At 53.1% G+C, this 15,490-nt stretch overlaps 1 protein-coding gene across 4 annotated transcripts in view; it reads left to right on the top strand.

The window, feature by feature from the left end:
* ACSL6 (acyl-CoA synthetase long chain family member 6) overlaps positions 1-15,490 on the top strand; it is a 52,432-nt gene that overhangs the window by 14,141 nt on the left and 22,801 nt on the right. Inside the window, exons 1-10 of one of the 4 annotated variants that reach the window (XM_011362269.1) lie at positions 3,328-3,545; positions 6,489-6,603; positions 7,267-7,331; positions 7,605-7,706; positions 8,205-8,304; positions 8,502-8,531; positions 8,858-9,036; positions 10,015-10,047; positions 11,391-11,442; positions 14,686-14,759. In XM_011362269.1, the coding sequence (XP_011360571.1) occupies positions 3,351-3,545; positions 6,489-6,603; positions 7,267-7,331; positions 7,605-7,706; positions 8,205-8,304; positions 8,502-8,531; positions 8,858-9,036; positions 10,015-10,047; positions 11,391-11,442; positions 14,686-14,759 (945 nt within the window). In that variant the 5' untranslated portion in view covers positions 3,328-3,350. Of the gene's footprint in view, positions 1-3,324; positions 3,546-6,488; positions 6,604-7,266; positions 7,332-7,604; positions 7,707-8,204; positions 8,305-8,501; positions 8,532-8,857; positions 9,037-10,014; positions 10,048-11,390; positions 11,443-14,685; positions 14,760-15,490 lie in introns of those variants that run through there. The other 3 variants (XM_011362270.1, XM_011362268.1, XM_011362271.1) reach the window with 3 other exon arrangements.

The following is a 15,490-nucleotide window of genomic DNA, read 5'->3' as shown; positions in this document are numbered from 1 at the left end:
CTTCCCAGGGCCTGGGAATTCAGGAAGTTTAGACAAGTTCTGTTCTCCCTTCTCCTGGGGACTGTGATACCTGGGTAATTTCTGAAAGCTCGGCACATTGGGGAGACCATCCTCAGACTTGTTGTGCTGACCCTCGTGTAAGATTTCATGGGCTCAAGACTTTACTTCCTGCCTGGAATATTTAGTTCACTAAGTGCTCCATGGCCTCTCTCGACTCCAGCCTTGGTATATTTGCTTCCCTCTGCTTGGGACACCCTTTCCTCTTCACTCTTCAGTCCCTGCCAGAAGTCTGCCCTGATTCTCCATACCCATTTCAGCACCTCCTTTGGCTCCTTATGCCTGATCACAGCCCAAACCACACTGCGCGGCACTGCCCGTTCCATCACGTGTCTCCCCCATGGGACTGAGGGCAGGCCCACATCTGCCTTATCCCAGTACCCAATACTGAGCTAGATGAGAGTGGGGCCATCTAGGTAAATGTGTGGGTGGATGGATGCATGGGATGGATGGGTCGATGAGTGGTGAGCAGGTAGATGGATGAGTAGGTGGGTGAGTGGTAGATGGACAGGAAGATGGATGGGTAGGTGGGTGGATAGATGGGTAGATGGGTGGTTGGATGGGCGGATGGGTGGATGGATGGGCAGGTGGGTATATGGATAAGTGAATACCTGGGTGTGTGGATGGGTGGATGGACAATGGGTAGGTATATGGCTTTGGCCATTCTGGGCTGTGGTCTGTGAAAATCCAGCATTGCAACAAATGCCCATATTCTGCTACAGCTTGGGGCCCATGAGCAACTGCCAAGGACAAGGGACTGGTGGTAGTGAGGTTCTAGGATTCTCTCTGAAACTTTTGGAACCATACAGCTGAGCTTTTAGGAGCTCTACAGGGACATCTAGGGGCTCAGCTTCCCAACCCCATGAGTCAATTCAGCCCATTAGAAGAAACGTCAGTCAGCTCAGAGCCCACCCCAAGAGCTGGTGGCATATCTGGATTGTCCACTATCAGGTGAGTCATTTATCTGATAGACCTTGGCTGTGACTTGGTGTCCCTATCTGCAGCTTAGGAAAATAACTGTTTCAAGAAAGCCAGCTGGCCACCTGGCCAGGACCCTTCCAGAGCAGTTTTCCTTGAATTCACTGTGGTCCACAGCTGGGCCCCCACTTTGCTGATGAAGAACCTTAATTTGATCGATATGCCAGGACTGGTTCGTTCCTGTGGGTTGGCTTCAGGACTGATCCAGCTCAAAGCGGCTGCTGGCAAAACCAGATTTCTGGCTTAGAAATTCCGTGAGAATGCTCTGGCTGCCTGGGGGCTCACTTTCTCTGCTCCCCAGGGAGCACTCAGAGCCTGTGGGTAGTTTACAAGTGTTCTTGGGACGCAGACAGCTCATTGTACCATCTGTAGAGCATAAACTCCTATGGGGCCACAATGCCGAGGCCCAGCCACCTCTGCCCAGTGTTTGGGCCAGCCTGGGCTGAGCAGCCTCTTTGGTCTGATAAGCACCCCCTTAGCCATCTCTTTAGTCCCGGCATGCCTCTGACTGTGCCAGATGCAGTACAAGGAGCTTTACATGCCTGAGTGATCCCATCCCCATGGGGAAGCAGAAGTCCAGAGAGGTGGTATATGCTCCATCTTGCATAGCTTCTAAGTGGAGGAGAAGGGATTTGAATTGAGGAGCTTTACTCGCTTGCTCAGCAATGACTTTGCACATCACTGATCTCATCTCTGGTGTGGTGATGTTACAGTTTAGCACAAATACCATTTATTGGCATTTCAGCAGATCTCCACTCTCTTAGGGGTCAAGCAGTGGCTGTTTGGCTCACATCCTATGGCTGCGGAGTGGCTGCTGTGGGGTCTCTTATTTCTTCAAGAAGGGAGACCGCAGCCGTGCTTCCAAAAGTCGTGGGCCAGTGAGCAGGATGCCTGTGGATGGCGCATGGCTGCCTGGGACCCACCAGCCTCACAGGGCTAGCAGACCTGTAGGCGTCATGTAGCACTTCTAGCCTCAGGTCCTACTGGGCAGTGACACCATGGAGGTCCTTGTGGGGATAAAGGCATTCAGTGCCTGGCCTGCCCAGGCTCCCTTCCTCAGTCCTGGGCATAGCGCAGAACCCTGAGCCCAGCTGGCTGTATTTCTGCCCTGCCAGCACCGCTTCACTTATCAGCTAACAAGAGGATGTGGCAGCCTGCTCTCTTTGAAACAAAATCAGTCATCAGTGCTTCTCGGAAGTGCTCCCACTGCCTACCCTGGGGCATCCTCCATGTCCCCCTGATAGGCCCACTGTGTCCACCTGGACCGTGGTGGGTGAGCGTGGCGCCCTGACCACCATATGCAATATCACAAGAGATGCTGGTTACCCTAGGATTGTACAAGTATTTGCTGAGCTCTCTTTCTCTGAGCCTTGGTTCCTTTCCCTTCCCACCAGTTTAACACCTGCTCCTCTCTGCCACCTCCCTTTTCCTCCGGACATTAGCTGACGGGGTCCCAGGGAGGACAGCACAGGTGGGGACAACTGCTCCTCTTGGCACTTGGTCTGTGGCAGTGCAGAGCCACAGTGCACAGTGGTCAGCAGTCTGGGGACAGCTAGTCCTCAGAAAGTTGGCACCAGCATCACCTCTGACCCTGATAGGTTTTTGGCTCCAAATTTTCTATAAGGCGAGCCCATGGGAGGCCAGGATGTGGGCCTGGGGGGACCCTGCTGACTACTACCCACTGAGCCCTTGTCAAGTAGTTCCTAGCCCTCACATCATGAGGGCTAGAGGTGTCTGTCAGGGCTGGTCTGTGGGCTCTGCCTGTGTTGCCTTCTGTGTCTCCCTCAGGGTCAGGGCCTGGAGCTGGGAGCTTTGAGGTGGAGTGGGAGGAGCCCACACGCCTTCACCCCACTCATTCTGGGCACTGTGCCAGGCATGCCTGCTGCCATCTGTCCTCTCCACACCCTAGGAGCAAAGATAAGCAAAATACTGTGACCACACAACAGAGGCAGAGCACTCAGGCCCTGAGGCTCAGGAAGCATTGACTCAGAGCTTTCAGAGCCCTTGGAAAATATGGAAGCAGTTGTTAGCGGTGGCCCAGGGCCTGAGCATATGGTTCCCGGGAAAACCGACTAGATGTCTGACTGCAGGTGTGACTGCTAAGGGTTCTGGCCTGTCACCGCAAAGGCCCTTCCAGGAGACTGGCTGTATATCCCACAAGTCCAGGGCCTGCCCTATAGTGTATTTGGCCAAGATCTGGCCAAGGTTGTTGTGTCACTTGTCATCCAAGACAGGTGGGAAGACATACACCAAGGATTCTCCCCCTCACCTGCCTCTTGTTTCCTGCAGAATTCATTCTCTCACTTCTGGAGAAAATGCAGACACAGGAGATCCTGAGGATGCTGCGGCTGCCCGAGCTGGGTGACTTGGGTCAGTTTTTCCGCAGTCTTTCAGCCACTACCCTTGTGAGTATGGGTGCACTGGCCGCCATCCTCGCCTACTGGTTCACTCATCGGCCAAAGGCCTTGAAACCACCGTGCGACCTCCTGATGCAGTCAGAGGAAGTGGAGGTGAGTAGAGTGGGAGCGAATGAGCTGTGGGAAGTAGTGGGCAGAGGACAGGCATCTTGAAGGTAGAAGTAAACTTGTGGCTTGTTTGACCTCAAATGAGAAGCTCAGGTTCCCCTGGCAGCCAGCCAGCAAGTCCCAGTGGCCTTGGACAGGGTCTCCTACCAGGTGCTCCTTCTGCCTCTCCTAGAACCTGAACCCTGGTCACAGCCTGACCTTGGCCTTGCCCTGGTCTTCTAGTTTGCCCGCTTTTTAGGTAGGGACCTTGGCTCAATGGTGCCTGAGTAGGAGGCCTAAGCAGGTTCTCAGGGGGCTGCCAGGTAAATTCCCTTGCAAACCCTCCCTCTACCCAGCCCTGGTCTGGCGCTAAGATCCAGAGCTGAGCCCACCGCAGCACCCTGACCTCCCTGAGCACACAAGGGGAAGAAGGTGCAGTGGCCCAGCCTAGACAGAGGTGTTCCGGGCTCAGTCTAGAAGGACTGGTGAGATTTATTTTCTATTAAGCTTATGGAATTTATTTTGCCCTTTAAAAATTGCCTTATTTGAAATTTTAATTGTATTCATTCTGAATAGATAACATATCCACACTTTTGAGAAGAACAAAAGGACACATACTGAAAAGCTTCCCTCTTCTTCCCCTGGCCTCCCAGTTCTCCTCCCCTGAGAACCGTGCTAACAGTTGTCCCTGAGCAAGCACACAGATACCCGCACCCCCTTTTAAAATGATATCACTCTATGTACACTGTGCAGCATCTTGAGTTTTGCTCTTAACAGTGCATCTTGGTGATCATGAGCATGGCAGAATTTTGCCTGGTAGGAGAGGGCACAGGTCAAGGTAGGGCCAGGACCCTCAGGGCATTTTCCAGCAGAAGGACCAACATGTGAAAAGGTGGAGGTGTGAGAAAATGCACTTGGTGGCTTTGGGAAGTGGTGATTCGTATGATTGGGAGGTGGAGAGGGGCTACAGGTGGGCTAGCAGGGTGGTGGCGAGAGTGGCCTTTGGTGACCAGCAGCCCTGGCTGTGCCTCTTGCTAGGCTTATGGTCCTTAGCAGTTTCTTAATTCTCTGAGCCCCAATTTCAACAGTAAAGTGAGTAATAAAAAGAGTAGAGATGATCCAGAGAAAGCACTAAAACTGGTTGGTTTTGGCAAGCCTATAATGACAACTCACCTGAAGAGGTCAACAAGGACAAAGTCACATGAACTGGGCAGGGCCCCTTGGGGTGGGCAGCATGGATTTATTTTGGGTTTTCAGTAGTAGGGAGAGACAGGGCCGATTTCTGCTGTAGAAGGGTGGCTGTGGCATGGGCAAGCGTCAGTAGGTAACTGATGCATCTGGGCTGGAGGTGACAGTGGTCTGGATAAGGTCTTGATGGAGAGTGGCCCTGGCTCAGTGTGTGCGGGCCACAGTTACCTCATGGGTCTGGCTGGGAGGACAGCCCATGGCCGCAGCTGAAGCCTCCCTTCCTAGGAAGACTGAGCCCTCCCTCACCTCATCCCCCAGGAGCACAGAAAGCCAGAGTGGCTACAGTGGGGCAGGCAAGGGATTGAGTAGGAAATGAGGTGAGAGAGGTAAGAGGAGCCCAGGTCATATAGGGACTGGTAGCATTTACATTGTGTGCTGCAGGGTGAGAAACATAATTTGGATCGCGTCGTTCACCCCAGCTTAAAATCCTCCCCTGGCACCCATTGTCCTAAACCTAAAGTCCAGACTCCTCGCCTTCATCTGCAGCCTCTCTAGCTTCCTCCTTTACCACTTGGAGCTCCATGAATTGCCTGCAGGTCCCTGAATGCATTTGTGTCTCCTCCCCCACGCATTTGCACTTGCCCTTGCCTCAGGCAAGACTGCCTGGCAAAGCCTCATGCATCCTTCAAATCCCAGCTCAGCAGCCACTCCCTGATAACACTCACCGCTTGAACCCTTTCTGTTCCTGGCACGTGGTCTTGCTCTACCATTTCTGACACCCTGAGTGCTACCCAAGTCTGACAGTATATGCCCCCAGCTTCCCACACAGGTCTTACATGGGCCTGGTGCTCAGGAAACACTCACTAGCCAAACATAACTTTCCACTACAAAACACTTGAGAGCCACCTGTGGTTTCGAGTTTGGCTCTTTGCTTTGTGACTCTCCGAGACATTTTCCCTCAGACCCAACGTTTCAAGAGGTGCATTGGGCCATGGGCTAGCCCAATGCAGCCGAAATTAGGCTTAGCGAAGAGATGGAATGCTGGTACTGGAGAGTTCTGGGTTTGGGGAGCCCTAGGAGGGGAGACAGGAGAAGCCCAGCTCCTCTCCCTGGCCCGAGGCATCGAGAGTGTTTGCTGCCTTCCCACTTAGATCCCCACTACTGAGGACCCAGGAACTCACTGCCTTATTCCCTCCACAGCCTTCTAGCCCTCTGTTTTTGGCAAAGTACTGTCAGCCACTCCTCAAACTAATTCACACTATTACGTGAATGATGGATGGCACCTAAATAATTCTTAACCTAATGGCATAGCAGCAGCAGATGGTGGGATAGGGGATACCTTGGCAGGTTGATCCTGACACAAGGATAGGCTAACTCCAGCCAACAGTGAACCACAGTAGTGTGAACAGCAATTGAAATTCTAGACATTTTGTATATGCTGACCTAAGGTGTGGGTGCTGTGTGTGTGTATGGGAGATGAGTATGCTGGGCCTGTGTGCATGAGCCAACTGTGAGTGGGGATGCATGCGGATCAAGTGTATACAAGCCATCTGTACATGAACATGTGTACAGGTTGTGTGTGTACAGTCCAGGTGAATATAGGCCATGTGTGTTAGTGTACACAGAGCATGCCCCAGCCCCAGCTGGGTGGCGTGGCCTGGGTGTGTATTCAAGCTGTATACAGCCTGATGCATACTGGTGCCTCCTCCTGATGCCCCTGCCTGCCTCAGTCAGCTTCTCTGGCCTGTGTTTGGCTCATAGGACAGTGGTGGGGCCCGGCGATCCGTGATCGGGGATGGCCCTCAGCTGCTCACTCACTACTATGATGATGCCAGGACCATGTACCAGGTGTTCCGTCGTGGGCTTAGCATCTCAGGTGAGAGGGGCCATTGGAGTCTGAAGGGGCTAGGGCAGAGGTTGAGCCAGTGCGAGGGTAGGGGCGAGCCAGCATGGTACTGGGGCATGGCAAGTGAGTGGTGCCCAGGCCCAGAGGGCAGTGGCCACTCTTGGCCCTCCTCCTACCCAGTCAGAGAAGTAGCTACTTTCTGTGGCTAAAGGCCTGACCTCAGCTTTGTTCCAGCCCTAGGACTTTCTGAGCTTGAGCCAACTCTTAGCCTACGCTCTGTATCTCCCATTGGCTGCCCCTGGTGAACCTTGAACTGCAAGGCCACAATCTGGCACGGTTCTGAACCTGAGCTTCTGAGGTGCCTGGGTGACCCAGGGTATGGGGCCAAGCAAGGTGGTCTCAGAGGTGCCACCTCTGTCCAGTGGCCCCAGGTCTCCATGTGCTTTTGAGGCTGTATCACACAGGTCATGGTAGAAACCAGCACTGTGTCAGCCCGCATTCCTGGACCTCCCTGATCCCTGGGGCGATGCCGTGCTTGTGGACTTTAGGCCTTCTGGGGTTTCAGCAGGCCAGAGAGGGCTGTGGACCACCCCACAATTATAGGGTGTCCATCCAGGTGTCTGATGGGCAGGTGCAGGTAGAATCCCCACCCTGTCCTCCTGCCTTGCACAAAGCCTGCTTTTCTCTCTTCAGGGAATGGACCCTGCCTTGGCTTCAGGAAGCCCAAGCAACCTTATCAGTGGCTGTCCTACCAGGAGGTAAGTGATAGAGGACAGTCTCCATCTTGCCTGCGCGTGTAGACCTGGCACTTGTGGGGGGCTGGTGGGTACCTTTCTGCGTCTCAGAGGGTCATATTTTCCTTGCCTGGCCTCTCAGCCAAACTCCTGGCGGCAGTCTCGCAGAGCTGCCAGCATCCCTGGGTAGGGAGTTGGGGAAAAGGTCTCTCAGACCTGTGGAAGTCCCACCTGGGGATCTCTCTTCCCAGCTGAAGAGTCCTTGCCTTCTTGTCACTTTCTCACGACTGTGTGCAGGTGGCTGACAGAGCTGAATTTCTAGGGTCCGGACTTCTCCAGCACAATTGTAAAGCATGTACAGATCAGTTTATCGGCGTTTTTGCCCAAAATCGGCCAGAGGTGAGCATCTGCCTTGACTGGTTTTAGAAGTATCAGTGGAGAGGGGTTTGGGTACCATAGAACAGCCCTGGCCCCACTGATCGATTGTAGGGCCTGGGAGAAGAAGTAAAATGGAGATCCTTGGTCCATGCCATGCCACCCACCATCCCGCCCCTTCCCTTGGCTTTGCCCCTACTTGAGAATGGACATCCCAGCCAAGCTGCATCCACACCCGACCCAGCCCCATATACAGCTGCTCCCTCAGCTAGTGGGGAGGAAGGACTTCCGCCTGGGGCTGTTTGGAGTCCCAGAATTCCCCGGGGCGAGCATGGTCTAGAACACTGGGTGGGCAGGCACAACCCATTAGCTTCACGGATTCCTTGCCACATGCAGAGGGCTAGAACAGAGCCCCCTTGGTATAGGACCCAGAGCATGGTTCCTGGTTGCTTGGGCCTGAAGGCAGGACAGCCCTCCTATCTGCTCTTTGTTCCCCCACCCCTGACCCGCGTGTCTCCACAGTGGATCATCGCGGAGCTTGCCTGCTACACGTATTCTATGGTGGTGGTCCCTCTCTATGACACCCTGGGCCCTGGATCTATCCGCTACATCATCAACACAGGTGAGCCCACCACTGCCTCCTCCCTGCCACTGGCAGCCTCTCAGGTTGTGCCAATTGCATAACACTAAAAAAAGCACTTTCGTTCCACTATCAGAGAATGCTAGGGGCTTCCATTTTGGCCCCTGAGTTGGCTTCCTGAGTCTAGCTGTCTCCAGTAAGACTTTATCACAGGCTCCTTCCACAGGTCTGGCTGCCAGAAGGAGCCTCTGCATCAGCCCCCACAACAGGCTGCCCACCCTATGCAGTTCACTGCAGCTTAGGGCAGATGCTGGGGTGGTAAATACCTCAAGCTGACCTGGGATGATGGGGGCTGAGCCCGAAGCAAAGGGGAGCTCAGAATCCACTCCAGGAGATGCCGCATCCTTCTGCCCTTGGCTCCACAGGCTCTGTGCACCTTCCTCTGTACATAACGCATGGCCCACGTGGCCTGTCTTACTATTCATTTGCACACCAAGTGTGGCACGCACAGCCCATAGTTCTGCTGCCCGCTACGTGCTGCCCACAGTCACGGCCTGTGCCTGCATAGCCTGACTCTCCTTGATGGTCCCTGCAGCTGACATCAGCACCGTGATTGTGGATAAACCTCAGAAGGCCCTGCTTCTGCTGGAGCATGTGGAGAGGAAGGAGACTCCAGGGCTCAAGCTGATCATCCTCATGGAACCATTTGAGGAAGCCCTGAAAGACAGAGGGCAGGAGTGCGGCGTGGTCATTAGGTCTATGCAGGCTGTGGAGGTGAGGCGCTGCTTCTGTTGGGGATGTTTGCTGGGCCACAGCTAGTTGGCCACCAAGCCAGAGATGCTGATTATCTGCCCCTCTCCTGCCCTCGGGTGGATGTCGTGGGCCATCAGGATGTGTCAGGGTTGAGATGGGCAGGCTTCACAAGGGCTGGTGGTGGGTGATGGGGTCAGTGCCCACAGCATCCTCTCGGTGACAGGTTCGATTGGCTGGCACAATTAATGGCACAGGCGCCAACAGGTGGATGGTGGTACCAGCCTCGAGCCTCCTCATTTCCAGCCAGCCGTCAGCCTATCTGAGCCTAAGGATAGTAGACGTGAGGTTCCGGAGCCATGGAGAGGTCCTTGCAAATGTGTCCCAGGCCCCCAGCAACCAACAGAAGCAATTTTTCTGTGCATGACCTCCCCAAAAATGTCAGGTTGGTGGCAGCTTGTGGCCTGCTGGAGTAACACGGAATGTCCTGGCCTCCAGAGCTTCAGGCCCAGCTCAGTAGCGATTGACCTCAGTTCTGCCATATGGGGTCTGTGCCCCTGGGTCCTCCAGTTCTCCTTCTGCTCCTGACGGTACCTGTAATGCCTGTGCGCTTGCAGCCTCTACAACTTGAGGGGCCACACCTACACTGGCAGACCCCACCTGCCCCTTCAGCCCTGCCCACTAATCTGGAAGCCCAGGCCACCGAACCACTCTGCCTTGAGCTTGTATCCAAATGTACCATGGGCATCTCAAGCCTTCTTGCCCTGTCTGTAATGTGGGGGGCGGCCTAGGCCTGGGCGTGTATCTGAGAAGAGGCGACTGAAGCGATGTTTCCAGATGGGCCACATCTGGGCAGAGAATCCTGAACTCTGGGCTTGGCACAGGAGCAAGGCACGCTGTGCTGAGTTGTTTTTTTGTTTGTTTGCTTTTTGTTTTTGATTATTTTTTTCTTTGATTAATGAGAACTTTTGAGCACTTAAAATCAGTATTTTCCTCTTCTAGGACTGTGGCCAACAGAATCATCATGTTCCAGTGGTAAGCTCATCTGCCAGCAGGTCTTTATTGAGCAAGACGGTGTGCGGGGCACATCCTCACAGAACCCCTCCTATGTGCAGGGGTTCAGCAGAGAGGCCAGAGTGGCACCCCAGTGTTAACTCAGCAAATACCCATTGGGCTCCCAGGACCTTCGTGGGCAAGGGTCCAGAGAGGGACCTGGAACAGGAGTCAGTCGTTTGGGGGTGGGGGAGAAAAAAGGGCAGCCAATCCTGGCTACCTTTGGTTCTCCAGTAACCTTTTCTTTTGGAAGTCTTACTTTTTCCCTTTGAATGTAGTGAACTCTCCAGAGGATGGGAAGGACAGAAGCAGCAACAGAACCAGAAGTGGACCCCAGGGCCAAGGGGCCTTGTGGCATATGCTGTCTTTGTTCATCTTTACTGTGTGAACTTTTCTGTGTGTCATCCCTTAGCGATACCGCCTGGGGTCGAGTTACCAGTGAGGGTCACTGCCTCCTGCGAGGAGCCATGTGGGGGTTTTCAACTTTCTAACAAGGCCTCTTGCCTCCAACCCTCCCTCCAGCTTAGCCTTCCCCACACCCCTCCCCACCCCACGGGCTTTCTCATCCTTGGGCCTGAACAGGTCACATCCTGTCTTCGCAGGGCCCTTCAGGTATCCCCTGGTGTGTGCCCACCTCACACACACTGTGTCCCAGCTGTAGAAAACTACTCTCTGATCCATCAGCGTGCCCTTGCCTCTGTGCCTCCGCCTGTGCCCGGGCTAGTTCTTCTCCCTAAATGTCCATCCTCGCTTCATCTGAGAGATAGTGCTCAACTTGTGTCACCTCCTCTGGGAAGCCATCCTTTATGTGCAAATGGTCATGGTGGGCTCTTCCTGGTGACTCCAGGACTCTGTCCCCAGCACCAGGGCAGGGGCCTGATGCAGAGCAGTCTTGGTGACACCATGGGCAGCTCAGTTCCTATTCCCAAGTCCAACCTCAGCCATTTGGGAGAAAGTGGAAAGGAGGGAGGGAACTGGATTACATCCTTTAGAAAAGGGAGATCTTTGGGTGAGGTTTAGTTGTGACCACTGCAGCCTGATCCCACCCAGAATTCACTCAAGGGGGTGAGGCAGTGGGACTGGGTTTAAGGTTGGTGGGACAGGTCGATGTCCATGCTCCTGTTAGGTTTCCCCAGCTTCTTTTCCCCTTCCTGGGGACTTGCCTGCCCACTTTGTGACTGTAGCACACAGGGGCATGCACGTGCACTGACACACAGCACACATGCAGGGGTGGGGCGCACGGAGGGGCTGGCTGGTGGGGGAGCCCAGGGGTCTTGGACCCCTCACCGGGTCTCTTTAACACATGTCTCTTTTCACTTCTGCAGCCCCCGAAGCCCAGCGACCTCTCCATTGTGTGTTTTACAAGTGGCACGACAGGTAAGTGGAGGCACTAAAGGCCACCAGCCAGGGCCACTTGCACCCTTCCCTGGCAGCCTTGGTGGGGTGACTGCAGAGGTCAATGGTGCCCTCTATGGGCATGGGTTGAGCCTTATCCTGTGCCTGACTCCAGATATTGGGTCCCTCCTGCTACTCCCAGTGCCCAGCGCAGGGCTGGATATAGATGGATAGTGTGGACTGGGAGGTCCAGGGGTAGGGGGGTGGTCCGCCACTACCAGGAACTGGAGCCAGAGGAGGGCTGGGCTGCCAGGTGTCATCAGGCCTTTATGAGAACTGCTCTCATCTCTCTGCTTCCTGCCCCTGCCTGGCCTTTGTGTCAGGGACTGCAGAAAGAGTGTGGGGTTTGGTGGCTGACAGCCATTTGCTGGTAGGCTACAAGCCAATCACTTAACTTCTCTGCCACCACTGTCCCTGATTTCTCAACTGTGACAAGGGTGGTTAAAGGTGCCAAGTAGGAGATGGAACAGTATGTGAAAAGGCAGTGTAAGTGCTCTGCCGGCTGGATCTCTTGTGCCATGGGCAAGGCCGTCAGGAAGAGGATGAGCATAAATGACATACTGCATGCCTGGTGCTGACAGATGGCCACATGCACCAGCATCGGCGGGAACAGCCAAGGAAGACTTCTTGGGGGAGGTAGAATGCGCCTGAGGACCATGGTCACAGGCACAGCACTCTACAGTCTGTAGTGCCCTGTTCACCCTCTCACTGTGCCGCTGGGGCGTCAGCATGGCCTGAGATGAGCAGGCATGGGGACTGTCCAAGGGGACATCACCAGCAAGTGAAGGCAGAGGACTGATACCCTGCTCTCCCAACTCCCAGACCAGTGCTTTTTCCGTTACTGCCTATCTCATTTGATGACTTGGGAAGTTGCTTGCCCTGCCCTAAACAGGCAAGAAGTTTCCAGCCTTCTCTTTCTGGACCGGGAACAGCCTGCCTTGATGATAACACTTGGTGGGCAGTGAACTAGGGCTCCCCACACCTTCTGCAGACACAGCCTCTAAGGCATCTGGCAGATCCACAACTAGCCCCGCAGGAGGGGCTTTCCATGTGGGTGGATCATGATCAACATGGCTTTGGTGAATCGAGATGGATTTTTTGCCATTAACTCAGGTGGGTTTGAGGATTTCCACACACCCTGCTAAACCATGACAGAGGAATGACACAGCCCTCGCTCTCTAGGAGCTGATATCCAGAGCCAGCCCAGAATTCAAAAATGCCCATCAGATTTATGTTGCTTTGTGTCATGAGTTTCACAACGTAAAATTTTGGTGACATGTCCCTTGGCCCTGAGTTGGGGAGCAGGTCACTACTGTGGCCTTTAGTTTTGGACCCTTGTCATCAAGAGTGCCCTCAGGCTTTTAACAGGTCATTTGGTCACAGATGCTGCCCCCATATCTGGAAAAGATCTTCATGATGCAGAAGTGTGTTTTGCCCAGCTGGAGAGGGCAGGGCTCATGTACAGTGCCTTTCCAGGCTATGGAATCACAATTGAAAGCTAAGCCATCCTGCCTGTGCTCTGTGTGGTAGAAGTGGGATGTATGGAGCCTGGAAAACAGGTGGTAATTAATGCCCAAGCCTCCCACTCCAGCTCTGTGACTGGTGCCAGGGCAGAGCTATGGCAGTGAGCAAGCCTCTTTTCTGATGTCACCCTGCCTGGCTGCACATATGGGTTTCCCTGGCGTTAGTTTAAGCCTGTGCTATGCCTCTGGTCATCATCCGCTTGTCGGCACACCAACCATGTGTGTCCTCAGCATCACCAAGCCAAACACAGCTGCCCTGCTACACCAAATGTCCTGACTCCCAGCTTTATCCATAGCCACATTGTTCTTTTGGTGGGGAAAGGTGGAAATATGATCTTAACCTGATATTTGGCTCATGATTCTGGTGGTGGAACCATTTTGGGAAGATTTTCTTCTTGGCATGTGATGAGACGTAATTCAGAATTGTAAGTGTCAGCCACTCTGCTTCGTTGAGACTTCTCTAAACTGGCTGCTGGCTTGGTGGGGAAGGCGTGGTCCGCCTTTCCTCTCTTCCTCTCTGGTATTTCTCTTCCTCTTGCTAATGAAGATATCTACCCTCTGCTACCACGTGGAAGTCGGGAGGGAGAATGAGTGGGAAAGGAAAGCAGGGAGATGGTTTGTGGCAAACGTTTAAAACTCACTCTTTGTTTCATGGACACTTGCTGATTTAGTATAATACTCTCGATCTCTACTTAGCTCTTTTATTTCCTATTTCTTGGCGAGGGTTGCAAAGTTAACATATTGGTTTGTTATTTCTTGGGGAAATTCTGCACGCGGCCTGCCCCTCTCTTTTGGGGTTTTACAGCTATTGTATCTGCTGCCTCAGAGGAAACATCTAATTTAACATCTTTTGTACATGGATTGTGTCCTTAGAGCATATAGAAGCCCTATGAGGTGGGTATCACTGTCCCTATCTTACAGGTAAGGAGAGAGAAAGAGGAGAAAATGGCTTGCTGATGTCACACTGGCAGCGAAAGGCCGGGTCAGGATCAGTCAGATCCACATAGCAGCCGCTGTGTTGTGTCCACCCCAGCATGAAATTGTGGCCAGGCCAGCCTCCCTCCTCAGCCTCTTGTGCCCTGGGTCCCCACCAGATCTCTGTCTTCTGTCTTCTGAGTCATCCTAGCAGCCCTGGGCTTCCTCACGAGCAGTAGCGAAAGGTCATGCCCTGATAAAGCAAGACCATCCATGTCCCATCCCTGCTAACAAGCAGGCAGGAGGGGCTGCTTTAGCCCTCGGACTGCCAGCCTGGCTTGAGCTCGGGCCTTTCCAGGTGCTGGATGCAGCAAGGAAGTCTGCTAGAAGAGTTGGCCACTTGTATTTGGAGAGAGGGTCTGCTGAGGCCCAGAGAGCATCATAGGGTATTGGCTGTATATGAGACTGGGAGCTGAGAACTGTGCTCCCTGAGGGAGGCAGGAGAGGGTGAGGCTCAGGCCACAAGTTGCCAGCCCCTTGAGGCACCCCACCTATGCAGCTGTGTCACTTGCCTTCTGGTCCTAAGATACTGGGAGCCTCCAGGTAGGCCTCGTGTGTCTCCAGGATAAAGGTCCCCGAAGCAGCATTCATCTGAAGGTGGCTGTGGACGAAGGCCAGAGGCCTGGGTGGACAGCGCAGGATGTCTGGGACTGCCGACTTGGACACTGTTCTTAAGGAGTGGCCCTTGAACTTCCAACTAATTCGTCTTCCTGCTTTCTCTTTGCAGGGAACCCAAAAGGTGCGATGCTCACCCATGGGAACGTGGTGGCTGATTTCTCAGGCTTTCTGAAAGTGACAGAGGTGAATAAAGTAGACGCACTAATGCAGGTGTCTCTTGAGGATACCTTCAGACCTGAGAGATTTTTTATGTTTGTTTCCTTTTTTTCCTCAACATAATCTGGACTGCCTTTCACAGGCAGGAGTTTCTATTTGCATTAGGGGAACCCCACTTTCACAGACACTTTTAACCCCAAACACTGAAATGATCCACACCTATTCAGTTGATTTTTCTAAGAGTGCTAAGATCCGAGAAGGAAAAACACATAAATATGTTTTTGTATTTTTAACTTCAAAAAGTGAGTTACCTGAGGTTTTGTGTGTACCTTTTTTTAGAAAGTAATCCTTAATAACCTGATTTTCAGGTCAGAGTTTAGTTCAGTCCCTTTGTGTTTAAGGACTGCTAGAGTCTGAGAAACAACGGCAACTGCTAATTTATTAGGCTCTAGTTAAAAAGGTAAATGTAAAATCAAAAAGCTTGATATCTTGGTCTGACAAAAAGCATGTTAGCATCTTATAACTGGCTAAGAGAAAGAAACTTTTTCCCATAAGTGGCGAGTATCCGAATGTCCTGCAGTTTCCTTAAGGAGAAAGCAAAGCCCTTTTTCATAGAAGTTAGGCTTTTTCACCATTGCGGAGAAAGATCACTAACCACATCCATGGTAGGTGGCATAATGGAGCACATGCCCCAAACAGTTATATATTTTGGTACAACCCAAGTCAGGAACCATGAGCCAGGTTCCCAGAGCTTTTCC

The sequence above is a fragment of the Pteropus vampyrus genome, unplaced genomic scaffold (genome assembly GCF_000151845.1).
Source record: "Pteropus vampyrus isolate Shadow unplaced genomic scaffold, Pvam_2.0 Scaffold74, whole genome shotgun sequence".
Classification (NCBI taxonomy): Eukaryota; Metazoa; Chordata; class Mammalia; order Chiroptera; family Pteropodidae; genus Pteropus; species Pteropus vampyrus.
This window is presented reverse-complemented; position numbering and strand designations above follow the sequence as displayed.